We start from the raw sequence: 18,464 nt of genomic DNA on the forward strand, positions 1-18,464 counted from the left end.
CCCGAGCAGTTCCATTCAGGGTATGCAAATGTTTAATGCGATTTTTTTTCTTACTAATGTGATTTTTTTATTGCGAATATTTGGTAAGCGAATAATCATGAATACTTTGCACCTTGCGCAGATGTCATTTGCGCTGCTCCTGCCCGCTGTCCCTTGCATTATCAGAGGCCTAAGGGAGAGAAGGGAGGGAAGTTTATTACAGAATTAGATTTTGGCATACCTTCATCATGACTTCATCAAAGCCTGCAGTGAAGAGAAAGATTGATGACGAGCACAGACAATTTCAGGAAAAGTGGGAGACACAGTATTTCTTTGTTGAGCACAGGGGCATCTATCCCCACATGTCTTATTTGCTCAGGGAAAGTTGCAGTGCACAAGGAATACAACTTGAAATGCCATTATTCAACTAAACATGCTGAGGAATGTGCAAAATATCAAGGAAATGAGAGAGCCAAGCAGGTTGCCAGTCTAATGAGGCAACAAGATTTCTTCAAGAAAGCAACCAAAGAGAATGTTGCATCAGTCAGAGCTAGTTACATGGTTAGTGAGATGATTGCTAAGGCAGGGAAACCATTCATAGGAGGAGAGTTTGTTAAAAAATGCATGTTACAGGCTGCAAGTATTATCTGTCCGGAAAAGAAAGGTCAGTTTAGCAAAATCAGCCTTTCTGCCAACACTGTGGAAGAGTGCATTTCTGACATGTCAAGTGAATATGTCAAGTGCTGCAATGAATATAGGTGTGAGGAAGGCATTTTTTTTTTTTATTGCATTTTTGTGTTTCTAGGGTATATCCCTAGGAATGGTATAGCTGGATCATATGGGAGCTCAATTTTCAGGGTTTTTGTGTTTTTTTTTTTCAGTTTTTGGAGGAATCTCCATATTGTTTTCCATAAGGGCTGGACAAGATGGCATTTCCATCAATGGTGAATGAGAGTTCTTTTCTCCCCACATTGCTGCCAGCACTTATTGTTCTTGTTCTTTGTGATGTGTGCCAGTCTCTAGTGTGAGATGATACCTCATTGTTGTTTTGATTTGCATCTCCCTGATAATTAGTGATGTGAAACATTTTTTCATGTGCCTTTGGCTATTTGTATTTCTTCTCCCCATTTTTTGATGGGGTTAGAATGTTTTTTTCTTATAGAGTTCTGCCAGTGCCCTGTATATTTTGGATATTAGCCCCTTGTCTGACAGTTATTGGGTGAATAGTTTCTCCCATTCTGTGGGTGGCTTTTGTTTCTTAGTCACTATTTCCTTTGAGATGCAGAAGTTTCTCAGCTTAATGTAGTCCCATCTGTTTATCTGTTTCCACTTGTATGGAGAGTGCTGTTTCTGCCTTGAAGATGCCGTTTCTATTTTCTTTAATGCTATTTTTTCCTACAAACTTACTAGTTTATACTTATACTAAATAATAATTTTAATAATTGCATAATTTAGGTCATTGTTGCCCATTTTTGCCTTCTGATGAATTATTAGTTGAATTGATGGATCAAAGATGGGATGCCCCATTGAAAAGGTAGAGATACTGGATGCCATTTTGAATGGACAGTAATCAAGCTTTGCTCTGTTTTTAGCTATTTTTGAAAACTAAGTACCTTACAAAGTATAATGCATCAAGTATATACCTAGGAGTCAGCATTATTTTGGAAGGGGGTAGGGATGTGCTGGCACCACTGCATGGTGCTCCTCCAAGTCACTCCTAGCTATTAGCCCAGGAATCATTCCTGATAGAGAGCTCAGGGGACTGACTATATGATATGCTGGGAATGGAACCCAGGTTCACCACATGCAAGGCAAATGGCCCACCTTCTCTACTATTGCTCTGGCCTCTTTTAAGGTATATTTTGATCATTGGCCAATATCTCCAAAACAATTTTTTTCTTATAGAAAACTGATATAAATCATAAGGATCTCTTCAAGTTAAAAAAATGTTTTGATAGCTCAGTTCCCTTCTCACCAATGTTTATAAATTATCAGCACTACCAGAACTGTTTTTTTAATTTTTAACAGCCTTTTTTTTTTTTTTTTTTTTTTTGGTTGTTGGTCACACCTAGCAGTGCTTAGGGGTTATTCCTGGCTCTATGCTCAGAAATCGCTCCTGGCAGGCTTGGTGGGGACCATATGGGATGCCAGGATTTGAACCACTGTCCTTCTGCATGCAAGGCAAATGCCCTATCTCCATGCTATCTCTTTGGCTCTATTAACAGCCTTTATTAATAAGAATAAGAAAATAGATAAAGTCCTGAGATTTTACTCTTACCTTATGCTATAGATAAGAAAATCTTGAGGGTCCGGGCGGTGGTGCTAGAGGTAAGGTGTCTACCTTGCCTGCGCTAGCCTAGGGCGGACCACAGTTCGATCCCCTGGCGTCCCATATGGTCCCCCAAGCCAGGAGTGACTTCTGAGCGCATAGCCAGGAGTAACCCCTGAGCGTTACCGGGTGTGGCCCAAAAAAACAAAAAACAAAACAAAAAAAAAAGAAAAGAAAAGAAAAAGAAAATCTTGAGTCTTATTTACAAAAATGGGGTATCTATCTATCCTGGGCCAAGATTATGAAGTGCTCTTCAGTTCTGCTGAAATGTTCTTGAAGAACTATAGAAAAAAATACAATATGGTCTTATATTTGAATTACTTTTTTTGTTTTGTTTTGGGGGGGATCACACCCTCCAGCGAAATCCATCCTGGCTTGGCTCAGGAGACCCTATGGGATGCCAGGATTCGAACCACTGTCAGCCCTGGGTTGGCTGCATGCAAGACAAATGCCCTATTGCTGTGCTATCTCTCCAGCCCTGAATTATTTTTCTTTTAAGATTTTATCAAGTGACAGTGAAATTATAAAGTCATTCATGATTGGGTTTCAGGTTCACTAATGTCCAGTCTGCTTCCCTCAACCCCAATCCCACTTATTTGCCCTCACAAGTGGGCTTTTTAAAGTAAGTTTTTGTATTGTTACTAAACTGTTACTGTGTTTCTGATAGGGTTTCATGAATAACACTTTACTAACTTTAGGCATCCTTCAGACCTCCTTCCAGTTGAATACTTTCCTCCACTTACAGATGTAGCCCCCTCCTGTCCTAGCTGTCACTTTTAACAGAGAGGTGGTATTCGGAAAATATCTAGGCATAAATGACATTAGAAATGGATCATTTGAGGCCTGGTGTATGTGCACATGCAAGTGTTTCTAGTTTCTTGATACTTAGCTAACTCTAAAGATGTATATACTTTTTTACTATAAGTAGAAAAAATGTTTTCCTGCTTGAATTTTTAGTGGGGAAAACCTCAAAATATCAATTATTACTCCTATCTTTTTCCTCTCACTTTCTTGGCTTTTATTATTCTGAACCTCCGGTTTTGGTTGGTTGGTTTGGGGTGGGGGAAGTATGCATTGTGGTGCACAATGGCTGTTTCAGGTTTGGTGCTCAAGGAAATTTGTGTTGGAGGCTTCTATATTGTAAAGCCAGTGCTTCAGACCTTTGTAGTGTCTACCTGACACTACAGCTTTCTTCAGCTTTGTCTGGTTTTGTCAGTTTTCTCAGCTAGACTTTTTTTTTTTCTATTTCTTTATGCTTTTCTTACTCCCTAATTAAATTGACAGTCCTAGTTTATATTTTACTTTCCTTGGCAGTGTTTCTCTATCTTTCCATAACACGTGATTAAGCTAATTGTGGAACTACTTGCCACTTTCAAATATGATTGCATACTTAGATATGTTTTCCATGCTGAGCTTCTTAATGACCTGGGTCTGTTTCTTATTGACTCCTAATTTTCAGTAACTGGTGTCTAAGTGCTCTGATATATGTTGAAAGTATGACTACTGAGTACTAATTCTTAATTTATGCCTTGCGCCATAGCCAATGTTCTTTTGCTTAAGGAAAGTCCCACAAGATCTTTCTGATGAAATGAGAAAGAATTTCAAAAGTAAATTATTTGGATTTTATGACTAGAATAAAGAATGGGAGGTAAACGAACAAGGAGAGGAGGTTCATGTAAGGCCCTTTGAGTTACTGTTAACTGAATATGAAGGTGATTTATTGGGGAGTGAACATAATTTATCTCCCAAGAGATAAAACTGCTTTACTGGGAATGGCCTATAGAGTGTCAAAGGAGGAAATATCTAATAAGTGGTGGAAGTGATGAAAAGTTTAGAATTTGAGTATTTATAGATAATCCTATTAAAACCTCTACTAGAAACATTTCTAGTTCTGATAATGGCATAATGTATTGTATAATTAGTTATCTTTCTGTGAACTATTTTAATAATTAGATTTTAGTTTATAAAGTACAAAAGATATGTAATGCAGCAAACATTTATTTGGGTTTCTTATGCTATTGCATTTTGGTTTTTTTTTTTTTTTTTTTTTTTTTGGTGTTTTGGGCCACACCCGGTTTGATGCTCAGGGGTTACTCCTGACTAAGGGCTCAGAAATCGCCCCTGGCTTGCGGGGGACCATATGGGACTCGGGGAATCAAACCATGGTCCTTCCTTGGCTAGCGTCTGCAAGGCAGACGGACACCTTACCTCTAGTGCCACCTCTTCTGCCCCATGCTATTGCATTTGTAAACAACAACTTTATAATAAAAGTTCAACATATTAAATTTTTTATCTTCTAAAATGATGTCACTATAAACACAAGTGTATTAAGGAGAACAATGGAAATGTTTTCTCTAAGTCAGTAGCAGAAGAGCTATTTATAATTGAGTTTAAAAGATTTTTATCATTACCAAACCAAGAAAAATTTAAATAGAATTATGCACTAAATAATTATCAAATCATTATTAAAATAGCTTATGTTGCCTACTTTACATTTTCCAGGAACATCATTTACAGCGAGCTATTTCGGCACAGCAAGTATTTAGAGAAAAAAAAGAGAGCATGGTCATTCCAGTTCCTGAGGCCGAGAGCAATGTCAACTATTATAATCGCTTGTACAAAGGAGAGTTTAAACAGCCAAAACAGTTCATTCATATTCAGCGTAAGTTTTCTGATTCATTCTTTTTCTGTTTGTAATTAAAATGTACCAATGAAAATGTAAGCCAATGAAAATCTTACATATCACAGGAGATTTTAATTTTTTGATTGATATAGTGAAAAATTTAAAATGCTTATGAATTGTATGAATGTTGAGTGTTTGACACAATTGGATGAACATTTTATGTGGTATAACATATGTAGCTGAAAGGTAAATTAGTATGTTCATGTGAAATTTTTTTTAAACATCTAATGACTGTAGACCCTGGTTAAATGAGTTTTCTTAAAGTTTTTAGAATTGGATCCAATACTTTGACCTTTATATAAAAATCTCTAATTCTGCCTCCTTATAAACTCTTACTTTACTGTTTCTTCTGATTGTTGCTTTTTAAGTGATTACAATCTCTTGCCTTAGAAATATTTCAGTAATTTCTTATTATATTTAGTTTACATTTCTCATTTTTAGTTTGTACTCTACTTTTACACAAAGCCTGTGGGCAACTAGGCTGCTGATCCTAAAGTGTCAGTCTGCTCAAACTAAGCTTGATCTTAGACTTTTATTAGATCTCTTTATTATTGATAGTAGGAGTTAAAAGCTGATTCGGTGCTAGACACTAGGCAGGTGCTAGTGTCTTAGAATTCTGTTGTGTAAAAATCTGGGGTAGGGCTGGAGTGATTGCATAGCAGGTATTTGTTTTGCACCCAGCCAACCTGGGTTTGACCCCCAGCATCCCATATGGTCACCTGAGCACTGCCAGGAGTGATTTATGATGCAGAGCCCTGAGTGCTGCTCAGTATGATCCCAAAACCAAAACAAAACAAAATCTGGGGATGTTTATTAGAATGGAGATTTAAGAACTCTACTTAACTGTCTGAGAACTCTGGAATATAGCTTGGTAATAGATGAGTTTTTATGTTTTGGTTTGTTTTTAGTGTCTCCCCCCCTCCCCCACAAGATAGCTAAGTGAACTCTGTGCGGTAGGCCTGGGATTTATCCCTGGCACCATAGAGTCCCTACACAGTATGTTTCACAGGACAAGCAAAAACTCTCCAGTAAATACCAACACATCTCCCAAGTTCAAGACTGTAATGTAACATCTACTACTTACCTGGTGACGCTCATAGGTTACTCCTGGCTATGTGCTCAGAAATTGCACCTGTCTTGGGGGACCATATGGGACACTGAGGGATTGAACCGTGGTCTATCCTAGAGAGCACTTGCAAGGCAAACTCTCTACATCCCCAAGATCTACTATTTTTCTTTCTTTCTAAGATACACACTTTTTTCAATAGTCATAGAAATGATATTATATTAGAAATTGCCATTGTCCTGACTCAAAATCTAGTTTCTGTAGAGTTCCCTTTTATTTCTGCCAGGGAATCTATAAACATTACCTATATGAAACTGGTTTTTTTTTTTCCCCCTTGGATTTTGGGCCACATCCGGCGGTGCTCAGGAGTCACTCCTGGCTGTCTGCTCAGAAATAGCTCCTGGCAGGCACGAGGGACCATATGGGACACTGGGATTCGAACCAACCATTTGATCCTGGATCGGCTGCTTGCAAGGCAAACACCGCTGTGCTATTTCTCCGGGCCCATGAAACTGTTTTAAAGTCTTGTTTTGTTTTATTTATTACTGGACCACGCTGAGAACTTGACCTAAAACTACAGACCTACTTCTATGACCTCTCCATCTAAGGGCAGCTTGAGAAATTTCAATGCTTGTTTGCTTATTTGCCTCCCTCCCTCCCTCCCTCCCTTTTTCTCTTCCCTCTCTTCTATAATAATATATTTTATTGGTAGGTACTGAGGATGGAGAAGCTAAGAAAAGGAAAGAGTGTCACACCAGAGAAAGGATGGGCTTCTCAAAAAGGCAGTGATAACCCAGTATACAACCCAGCACGAAAATAGGAAAATACTCATTTCAAGAGGGGAGATACTGGTGACATGTTCATGGGCACATTCATTCCTGATCTTGTTACTTCTGCAGTGCTAATTTACTTTATCTTATTCTGAGGTGGTTGTTTATATTAGAGTATTATAGCTTAATATACCCTCACATAAAGCCTCTTTTCCGTTTGGCAATACATAAAGTAATGATGTCAATTATAATTGTGAGCAATTTAGATTCAGCTCAGTTCAGTAATAACTAGCTTGTCTTAACTTGATTTTGAGGCCTTTTGTGATTTCCTTCTTCCCTTTAACCTCATTTCCTATTGTTCTTATCCTCTTCATCCACATGTCTTATTTTCACATTTCACACATCTCTTCTTTCCCTTCCTTTAACTGCTTGAACAAGACCTAACTCCCTTATGATGTTTACACTGATTTTTGGTATTCAGCCATTCATTTTGGCTTATCTCAGATTCTTATACACACTTCTATTGGAGGATTCAGACTCTAATGTAATTATCTGTAACTATTCTTTTTTCTTTTAGATTATGAGTTCCTTGAGGGCAGGGATTATTTTGGTTTCTTTCTGCATTTTAGAGTAAAATGCATAGCTTATTAAATATTAAATGGAATATTAGTTGGCTGATTTGTTTTGTTTTGTTTTGTTTGGGGGTCACATTTGGTGGTGCTCTGGGGAGCCTGAGCCTGAGTCTGGCAGGCTCAGGGAACCATAAGAGATGCCCAGGATGGAACCTAGGTTGGTGGCATACAAGGCAAATAAATGCCCTGCCCACTGTGCTACTTCCCCAAATTTTAAGAGCTCTTAGGCATAAAAATAATTGCTGTGAAATCATCCAGAAAACACACCTGCAAAAATAATTTTTGCAATTTTCATTATTGATTCCTTTTATTTGTCTAATCTTTGTATCTAGAGGAAGTGGATGTTTATTATAAGAATTTAAGGATTGACCATAATTTGAAGTATTTGTTTTTGAGGAGGTGGTATTTTAATAATAGGGCTGAGTAACATGACCATGTGTAAGCATTCTAGAAAGCAAAGAATTGGTGATCTATATGAATAGATGAATAGAATAGTTTTCCACTATGATACTAAACTTAAAAAGAATTTTTGGAGGGTCCTCTAAATTGCAAACTATTCAGAAATGATTAATCATATTTATCATATAGTCTCAAGACTGTCATCTCAGTGTGCTCCTCCTGCCCCTAGTCCTCTACTTTTTATATTTTTATCTACAATAATAGTGAGTACCTTGGAGCTCTTGCCATGACTTATTTTCTTATGCCTTCAGTAGCCCTTCTTTTTTTTTTTTTTGTTTTTGGTTTGGTTTTTGGTTTTTGGGTCATACCCAGCAACACTCAGGGATTACTCCTAGCTCTATGCTCCTGGCAGGCTCGGGGACCATATGGGATGCTGGGATTCGAACTACTGACCTTCTGCATGCAAGGCAGCTGCCTTACCTTCATGCTATCTCTTCGGCCCCTCAATAGCCCTTCTTAAGTGCAATACAACTTGTTCAAGTATCCAGGAGCTTTATACTGAAATTAGAGGTATGTCATGACATTCACTGCAGTATCAACCACCTTCAGTGATTGTTTGCCTTACATTGCCTCATTGTACTGTAATACTCATTAAGAGCAGAGTCTTACTAATATTTTTCACTGATTATTAGCCCTGGGCATGTTGTTGGCTATGCAAAAGTTTTAATAAAGGAGTGAATGAATGAATGGCTGAAAGAGATAAAAAAAAAACCCTATCAATTTTTGAGAAAGATCTTAAAAACAGAACCCCAAATTGTACATGGAATCAATTATGAGAAAAAAAATTGGTAAAATTGGGAGATCTGCTGTATGGATGGATACAGGTTAGAAACTAAGAGTGTGTTCTTGAATTCACCAACAGTTATTTTGAGTATAAAACAATGTCAGCCAAAAATGAGTTGGGAGTTAAATTAGCCTGGTTTTGGTATAGATGTAAGAATATATATATTATAGAATATAATTATGTATAATTATATAATAAATAGTATATATACTATATAATATAATTATGTAAGTTATTTTATATAATTATATATGTGTAATTTAATATAATGTAATATAATAATAAAGTAAATAATATAAAAATATAAATGTGTTGTTCATAGTTTACATGATTATATTTATATATTATGAAATATATAAGCTGTATGTTATATAATATGTATGATATATATGATATATAGATGCAAGAAAAATCTTTTCCTTTAAGTATGCACTGTGATAAATATGTTGGAATACTGGATAGGAATATCTTGGAGGCACATATGTACTCTTGGATGGTCAAAACTACTCAATCAATTCCTTATTTATGATGATTCTACTGCCAGTCATTTCTGTTGACACATGCAGGCAGAAAATGTTACATTGGTTTTATTGCTATAATGTATTTGAGCATCTTAACCCAGATGTTTTAATTCTCTTATTTTTGTTTGGATTTGGTTTTGGTTTTTGGGTCACACCCGGCAGTGCTCAGGGGTTACTCCTGGCTATCTGCTCAGAAATAGCTCCTGGCAGCCACGGGGGACCATATGGGACGCTGGGATTCGAACCAACCACCTTAAGTCCTGGGTCAGCTGCTTGCAAGGCAAGCACCACTGTGCTATCTCTCCGGCCCCTAATTCTCTTATTTTTTTTTTTAAATTTTTATTTTGATCATATTGGCTTACATATCTTTCATAGTAGTATTCCAGGTACACATTAACATTGAATCAGGGGAATACCCATCACCAAATTTGTCCTCCCCCTATCCCTGTTCCCTTCCTGTAACCGTATCCCCCACCATCAACCCCTGGGCTGCTAGAGTAGGTGGTCCCCTCTTTGTCTAAGCTTAGTGATCATATATCTTAATTCTCTTATCTTTAAAAAATATTTTTAATCACACATATGAATGGAATCATTATATGGCTAAGCACCCTTTTTCTGACTCATTCCACTTATCATAATATTCTCCATATCCATCCATGTGTAAGCAAATTTCATGACTTTATTTTTCCTAATAGCTGTTTATTATTCCAATTGTGTACATGTATCATGGTTTCTTTATCCACTTAACTGTTCTTGGACAGTTGGGTTGTTTCTAGATTCTGGATATTGTGAATAGTGCTGCAATAAATATAGGAATGCAGAGGGTTTTTTTTTGCAATGTGCTTTTGGTCTCTAAGGTACATTTCTAAAAGTAGTGTTGCTGGATCATATGGAAGCTCAGTTTCTAAATTTTTTTTATACATTTATTTAACCTTATTCATATCTTATTTATAAGTGATAGATAAAGAGGTAAACCATATCTTTTTTTCCCCAGTACTATTTTTTAGGATATATGTGTGTGTGTGTGTGTGTATAAAGATATATACACACATATGTATATATCCTGGAGGATAATCAGTTCTTTTTTTTTTTTTATTGTTTAGCATTTTATATTTTAAAAAGTCCCTTCACCAGTGCAACATTTCCATCACCAATGTCCCAGGTGTCTCTCCTCCCCACCCCACACCAGCCTGTACTTTAGACAGGCTTTCTACTTTCCTCATTCAGTCATATTTTGTTATGATGGTTCTTAGTGTAATTATTTCTGTGACTGCACCCATCACTCTGTGGTGAGCTTCATGTCAGGAGATGCAAATCTAAACAACTATGAGTTTCTAAATTTTTGAGGAATGTCCGATTGTTTTTAAAAAGGCTGGATTAGTAGGCGTTCTCACCAACAGTGAATGAGAGTCCCTTTTCCTGTACCCACACCAACACTCATGTGAATTGCAGGAGAATTTAATCTATTTCCTTTAAATATATGATGGGTATACTTTAGGGCTTGCATTAAATTTGTAGTGCTTTGGGAAGTATTGCCATTTTAATTATGTTAATCCTCCAAATCCATGAGCAGGTGTATGTCTCTCTTTCTGTCTTTTATTTCTTGTAGTGTTTTATACTTTTCTTTGTATAGGTCTTTCACCTATTTAATTGATTCCAAGGTACTTGATATTCTGAAGCACAATTGTGAATGGCTTTTTTTTTGGGGGGGGGCACACCTGATCCTGGCCATGCGCTAAGAAATCACTCCTGGCTTTGGGGACCAATTTGGATGCCAGGGATCGAACTGCAGTCTGTCCTAGGTTAGCGCGTGCAAGGCAAATGCCCTACTATTTGCGCCACCACTCCTGCCCATGAATGGAGTCGTTTTTTAGATATCTCTTTTCTTTCATTATTTGTATGTAGAAAACCAAGGATTTTTTTTTAACTTTATTCATTGATTGATTAATTGGTTTTTGGTCCGTACCTGGTGGGGCTCAGGGGTTACTCCTGGCTCCCCACTCAGAAATTGGCCCAGGCAGGTTGGGGGTACCTTATGGGCTTCTGGGAATGAACCAGATTTGTCACATGCAAGGCAAAAGCCCAACCCCTTTATTATCTCTCCGGCCCTGAATTTTGTATATTAATTTAGTAGTCTGCAATTTTACTATACAAATCAATTTTTTCAAAAATTTTTGGTGCAGTCTTTAGGATTTTATATATATATATAATATATCATATGCAAACAGTGAGAACTTGAATTCTTCCTTTCCTGTCTGGATGCCCTTGATTTCTTTTTTTTCCTAATTGCTCTGGCAAATATTTCCAGTACTTTGGAAAATGTCCCTAACTCCTTCTTTTCCTTCAAAGACAGTTTAGCCTCTTGATTTTTAAGATTGCTTGGGTGGTTTTGATGGCTCCAATTACTATTGTGTTGCTATTGCTATCTGTCTTGAAGTCTGTTAGCAGTTGTTTTAAGTATTTTGCTGGTCCCACCTCTGGGTGCATATACTATTTATTTACATGTCCTTTTATTATTGAGAAATGACCATCTCTGTCTTTTATAAACTTTTTAAGGCTGAACTCTATGTTGTCTGATATTAATATACCACCCCAGCCTTTTTTAAAGGAGAATTGTTTGCTTGAAAGATTAGATTGTCTTCTGACCTTTGGCTTTGAATCTGTTTACTCTGACTGTTCACATTTGTTTCTTGAAGGCAACACAATGTTGGGTTCAGTTTTCTGATGCATTTTGCCACTCTTTAATTATTGATAATTTACTCTCTTACATTGAGAGATATGATTGTCATGGATTTTTGTACCATCTTTTTGTAGAAGTATGCTAATCAAGTTTATGTTGGTTTTAAGTCTATAAAGTTCCTGAGCTGTTTATCCATCTATATATTGCAAATTGGAATGAGAGTCTGGGTGGACGAAGTATTCTTGATTAGACATTCATTTTGTTGAGTTGTTTCACTATATCTCACCACTGCCTCTGGACCTGAAGGCTTGCATGTGTAAATCTTAAGGATGTTTTATTGTATGAAATTTCCCTCTTTGATCTTCCATGCTCTCTGTAGTCTATCTACAGATTTTATGACTAGGTTGTGCCTTGGGTTGTTTTTCCTCTCGGTCTCTTATACCTGGTATTCTTTGGGTGTCTTAAGATGTGAGAAACCGGGGCTGGGTGGTGGCGCTAAAGGTAAGGTGCCTGCCTTGCCTGCACTAGCCTTGGACGGACCGCGGTTCGATCCCCCGGTGTCCCATATGGTCCCCCAAGCCAGGAGCAACTTCTGAGCACATAGCCAGGAGTAACCCCTGAGCATTACTGGGTGTGGCCCAAAAATCAAAAAAAAAAAAAAAAGATGTGAGAAACCTGTATCCTTCAGCTCTGGGAACTTCTCAGCAATGTCTGTAATTGTTGCTTCTTCATAGAGGTTTTCTTTCTGCCTCTCTGGGATCCCAATGATTCTTATGTTGCTTCTGTTGAATTTATCCTAAAATTCTATTGTTGTCTGTTTATTTTGCAGCTTTTTTCCATCTTCTGTTGTTTTCTAGATGTTTTTCTTATCATCTAGCTAACTGTCATTAGCAGTTGTTACTTAGCTGGTAAGGTCTCTTAATGAATTTTTCATTTCGCTAACCATGTTTTTTTTTTTTTTTTTTTTTTTTTTTTTTTTGGTTTTTGGGCCACACCCTGTGACGCTCAGGGGTTACTCCTGGCTATGCACTCAGAAGTTGCTCCTGGCTTCTTGGGGGACCATATGGGGTGCCGGGGGATCGAACCGCGGTCCGTCCTAGGCTAGCGCAGGCAAGGCAGGCACCTTACCTCCAGCGCCACCGCCCGGCCCCTCTAACCATGTTTTTTAGTTGTGACATTTCTGTTTATTACATTTTCCTTTTTTCTCTAATGTCCACCTGTGTTTAACTGACAGTATGTTCCATTGTTTCTTTGAACTTGTTGAACATTCTATGCATTTTCATTCTGAACTCTATTTCAGAGAGGTTATATAGGGGATTAGTACTCATTAGATCTGTAGGATTGCAATCTCTTCATCCACGAGGCATGTGAGGTTTTGTGCTATTTTACCATGCCTCCTTTTTTAGTCTTAAGGTGCTTCTTTCCTATGCCACTGTCAGGGATGTCTCAGGGGAGTGTGGGTGAGAGATTGTCCTGTGGCCTTAAACTTGGGAGGCCTTGCTTTAAGTCGAGGCCTCACTTGGGTGCTAGGTCAGAGTTTGTTCTCTTGATGTGAGTAACCTGCTGGTGCACAGTATAGGTCTCCTTGTTGCTTGAAACCATTGTCCCTGAGGGCAGTTGCTTTATCGGGGTCCACCGCAGGGACTCCTCTTGCACTGCACTGTGCAGGTCTTATGCTTGCTTGGAACCTGATTCACCTCCTTGAATTTTTATATGCATTTGTGTTTACTATTAAAAAGATTTCATATGGGGCCGGAATGATAGCACAGTAGGTAGGATGTTTGCCTTGCCCATGGCTGACCCAGGTTCAATTTCTGGTGTCCTATTTGGTTGTCTGAGTTTGTCAGGAGTAATTTCTGAATGCAGAGCTAGGTGTAGCTCCTGAGCACCACCTGTGTGGCCCAGAAACCAAAAAGATTTTATGTAATTTGAGTAAAATACAGTATAGTTGATTAAAGGCCATATTAGAGAAATGAGAATGGAAATAAGGACACGATAGTAAAATCAGTTTGATGCATAGTGATAATATTTTTTAGACATCCTGGGATTAATAGAGCAAACAATTGGTCATTTTAAGGTGTGTGAAAGGTGTAGAGTTTTTTTAGAACTCTTCACTATAGAGATGTTATGTTGTAAAGTAACATACTTGAATATGCTAATAATAAGATTGACCAGAAATGGATCTTCATTACATTTTCCTTTTCAATTTTTTATTTTAGGAAATTTGAGGTTGTTGGGAAATTGTAAAAGGACAAAGTATTCTTGCATACTTCTCATTCGCTTCATTGTCCTCTAATAATATATTGTGTTACTGTGACACCTGTGTCAAAAACTAGGACACCAGTATTTGTTGATGATTTTTAGAACCCAGACTTAAGATACTGGGAATATAGCTCAGAATTAGATTAGAGGCTATGCATATATAAGACCTGGGTTCATTCCCTGGCATTGCAAATACACAGATTCCTAAAAATAGGAGGTGAAAAAATGTATATCCAGAGATCTCACTGTGTTGAGAGATGTAGAGGGACAAAAGGGAATAGACAAGCCCGAGTAAGGTTTAAAAAAAAAACTGGGCCGGAGAGATAGCATGGAGGTAAGGCATTTGCCTTGCATTCAGAAGGATGGTGGTTTGAATCCTGGCATCCCATATGGTCCCCTGTGCCTTACTGACCAATGAGGGCACAGATTGATTGTAAGAGAGGAGGAATATTAGTGAAAGAAATTGATACTGGGTGGGAAAGAAAGACCTTACAACTGGACCATCATTATAGCTCTGTGACTAAAACAACGTGTCTTTTTAACACAAGGCTTTAAGTTTGAGCCCTAGTGGCTCTATGCAAAAACACAGTTCTGCTGTCTTAGGTTCTCTTGGTCTCCAAGTACCACACTACTAACCATGAGTGGGGCCTGTGGTGAGCAACTAAAATCAGTATAGTGAGTGTGATGCTCTTAGAGCCACAACTAAGTGCTCATCCCAACATAGATTTGAAGAGAGGAAGAAGAAAAATTAAAACATCATTAAGAAAACTTTCTAACTTAGAAGAAAAAAATGCCACCAGCCTTTACTTTGAATTCTCTCATTATAATTTATTTTTAAGATTTCATTATTATGAATGTGTTTGTTTTTTGTTTGTTTTTAGGATCTGTTAGCACTTTTGTACTCTGAACTGTTAACATTATTTGCCTGTTTTTCTATTTGAAAAAATTTTTATTTTGTTTTTGGGTCACACCGATGGCACTCAGGGGCTACTCCTGTCTCTCCTTGCTCAGAAATTGCCCCTGGCAGACTCAAGGGACCATATGGGTTGCCAGAAATCAAACCGAGATCTGTCAGGGTTGGCCCAACCCAGGGTTGGCAAATGCCCTACTTTTGTGCTATCGCTCCGGCCGGGGGTGGGGGGAAGGAGGGAGGGAGAGAGAGGGGGGGGGAGAGGGGGAGAGAGAGAATAATTAGAGGGGTGATTATACATCTTACTTTCTAGGAAAAATTATCAGACTATTTTTTTCGCTAATGATGAAAATCTCTAGCTGAAAAAAATCAGTATCCTCTGTTTCTTTCACCTTTCATCATCACCCTGAATTTTGGCTAGCAACAAAGTTTGTCTAGTCCACAAAATGATTATAGTGAAAACCTGGAGCTCTATTAAAATAATAGAGATTTGGATCATTTTGTGAGTTTGGTTTCTTTTGCATTTCATTGTTTACTCATACATTGAAAAACAGTGTAAATAAAATCTCTAGCAAACTTTATAACTTTAAATTCTGAGATTCTAAGTTAAGAGACCTGGCTATCTGTGTTCACGGTCTTTTGGTACAGGATTGAAAACCACCAATCTTAAGTCAGAACCATGGAGAGTTCCAAACAGAAGCTGTTGCTCTGTTGTTTTGGATTTTGAGGTTACTCTTAGCTATATTTGAAAGTTATGTGAAGCTTGAAGAGCAAAGATTGCATTTAAATCAGAACTTTGTTAAAAATGTGAATTTACCAAATGGATTTCAAATCTGGGCCAGAACTGGTGATCAAGCTGAGTGATGTTTTATTTTAACAAGTCATCCTGATGATAGTGCCAAAGTTTGGAGAATATGGTGTAAAGATTTTAATGATAATCCTATCAGGAAAACTTTTGATCTTTTGTCAGATTCCTAGACCTTTTTAGAGGTAAGAATTATATGGCATCTCAGGAAAAAATATTTTTTTGTTTATTTTTTGTTTCGGGGTCACACCTAGCAGCACTCAGGGGTTACTCCTGGCTCTACGCTCAGAAATCACTTCTGGCAGGCTCGGGGGACCATATGGGATGCCGGGATTCGAACCTCTGTCCTTTGGCATGCAAGGCAAATGCCTTACCTCCGTGCTATCTCTCTGGCCCCTCAGAAAAATATTTTATTTGAACTTCTTTCTAGTTTATATGCCTGCCTTATTTGAGGCCACTTTAGTGTGTATTAGGTTCTATTTCACTAAACTGAGATAAGCAGTAATAACATTGCTGATACTTATAAAGCCATTTGATTCTGCTTAAAGAAATGTATATTTTTTGGGTGTGCATACAAATTTTATGTATATATAGTTCTGAGTTTTTTATTCTGGGCGAAGATGAATTATATACAGGCTAATTGTTTATCTTTTTTTTCTCATAGTTAAGCATATTTTATCTTTGCAACACTCTTGAATGCCCCAGTATCCACTTTCTTTAGTCCTCATGGTATTGATGTTTATACTAAGAACGGAGCCTAAATGCAGTCATTGTTGGTTGTCATTGAGATTCTTCAGATTAGTAAACATGGTTTCAAAAAGTTGTGTAAAAAAGTAAATAATAAGTAGGAAAGAGAAGATAGAACACTCTTCAAGTGAATGGCTTGACCTTAGAAAGTACAATTGTTAATACTTTCACGAACTTTAACAAATAAGGCAAATTTGTGCCCTCTTTTGTTACCTATAATTAAGTTGTTTCTGTAGTGTTTCTAGAAGTAAACTATTTAGAAAATTTAAAGATAAATGAGGAGGCCCTGGGATGGCTCACAAAGTACCTCTTGTAAGATAGGGAGATAGCACTGCTAGGGCTACAAGCTTTGTGTAGGATCCCACTTGGATCTAATTTTAGTCAACATGCCCCTCTTTCCACCTCCCCAAACACACCTGGTATTTTGCAGCCCCTGATACCACAGGGCCCAAGCAGTACCATATTCTTGAGCTCTAGTATTAACTATCTAGCCCAGATAGCCTAGTAGTCCCAGTAGTGGTCCCAAATCCTATGATCACTGCTTGGAAGCAGCACCCTATTCTCCCATAAAAGCACCTGCCTGCCAAATGAAGACAATGAGTTTGATCCCTGGTGCTAGTTAGTGTTTAAGTCTTTAGTGCTTGATATACTTGTTCATAATAGCTTCTTTTATATTAATTTTAGTCAACTGATAATAATTTTATTTATAAATCTTGTTATCTTGATCTATTAATTTTAATTTAGGAACCTGAGCTTTGAATAAAACCAATCTTTTGATTTACCTGAACTTTTTCTTTCTTTGCTAATAAATGAGTTTTTCATTCCTGCTGTTACTGATCATTTAATTTAGTCTATGTGGTGTGATGGGAAAATTCTGAACTCTAAATCAGAATCCTGAAACCTGTGTTTTATTTAGCTCACCAAGATTAATAAACCTTTGTTCTCTGATATGTAAGGTAAGGTATATCCAACTTTAAATTAGTAACCCTACAATTTAGCACGTTTGCTTTAAAATATCACATTAGGGACTGGAGCGGTGGCACAAGCAGTAAGGCATTTGCCTTGCCTGCGCTAGCCTAGGACGGACCGCAGTTCGATCCCCTGGTGTCTCATATGGTCCCCCAAGCCAGGAGTGATTTCTGAGTGCATAGCCAGGAGTATCCCCTGAGTGTCACCAGGTGTGGCCCAAAAACAAAAAGAAATAAAATAAAATATCACTTTAGTGATATTTAGTAATATACTAAAAAGAAAATGACAGGAGTAAAAAATATGAGTCAAAAATGATCCAAAATTTATTTTTACTTTGTTAAATATTGATTAAGTATCTAGTTATGTAATTCCCCCAAACAAGTGGTCTTTTTCTACTAATGTATAGAGTATTACCTGATTTTAATTAGACATCTGAGTCTGGTCTTTGACTACCCTTAGGAACTATTAATTTTGGTGTCCAGAGAGATAGTCCAGTGGTAGGGCATTTGCCTTGCTCATGGCCAACCCAAGATGGATCTGAGTTCTATTCCCAGCATCCCATATGGTCCCCTGAGCCTGCCAAGAGCGATTTCTGAGCATAGAGCCAGGAGTAACCCGAGCACTGCTGGGTGTGGCCCCAAAACAAAACAAAGAATTAAATTATTGATTTTATTAAATTTAACTTATTAAAATATTAATTTTTAAGATTTTTAGATAATAGATATTATACACATTATATGCAAATTAGGTGAAGCTAATTGATAAATTGTATCTAGATTAAAATGTCTTTAACACTCAGGAAAGGTTTATTCTAGATATTATTGTTTTTTCCTTTCATTGCTTATTTTTTTATATTTTTCTTTTATCT

The 18,464-nt window shown here is 37.4% G+C and overlaps 1 protein-coding gene across 2 annotated transcripts in view; it reads left to right on the top strand.

The window, feature by feature from the left end:
* Positions 1-18,464, top strand: part of EPC2 (enhancer of polycomb homolog 2) — a 113,552-nt gene that overhangs the window by 37,380 nt on the left and 57,708 nt on the right. For both annotated transcript variants that reach the window (XM_049772996.1, XM_049772997.1), the window contains exon 2: positions 4,811-4,970. In XM_049772996.1, coding sequence (XP_049628953.1) covers positions 4,811-4,970 — 160 coding nt within the window. The remainder of the gene's footprint in view (positions 1-4,810; positions 4,971-18,464) is intronic.

Source organism: Suncus etruscus, chromosome 5 (genome assembly GCF_024139225.1).
Source record: "Suncus etruscus isolate mSunEtr1 chromosome 5, mSunEtr1.pri.cur, whole genome shotgun sequence".
NCBI lineage: Eukaryota > Metazoa > Chordata > Mammalia > Eulipotyphla > Soricidae > Suncus > Suncus etruscus.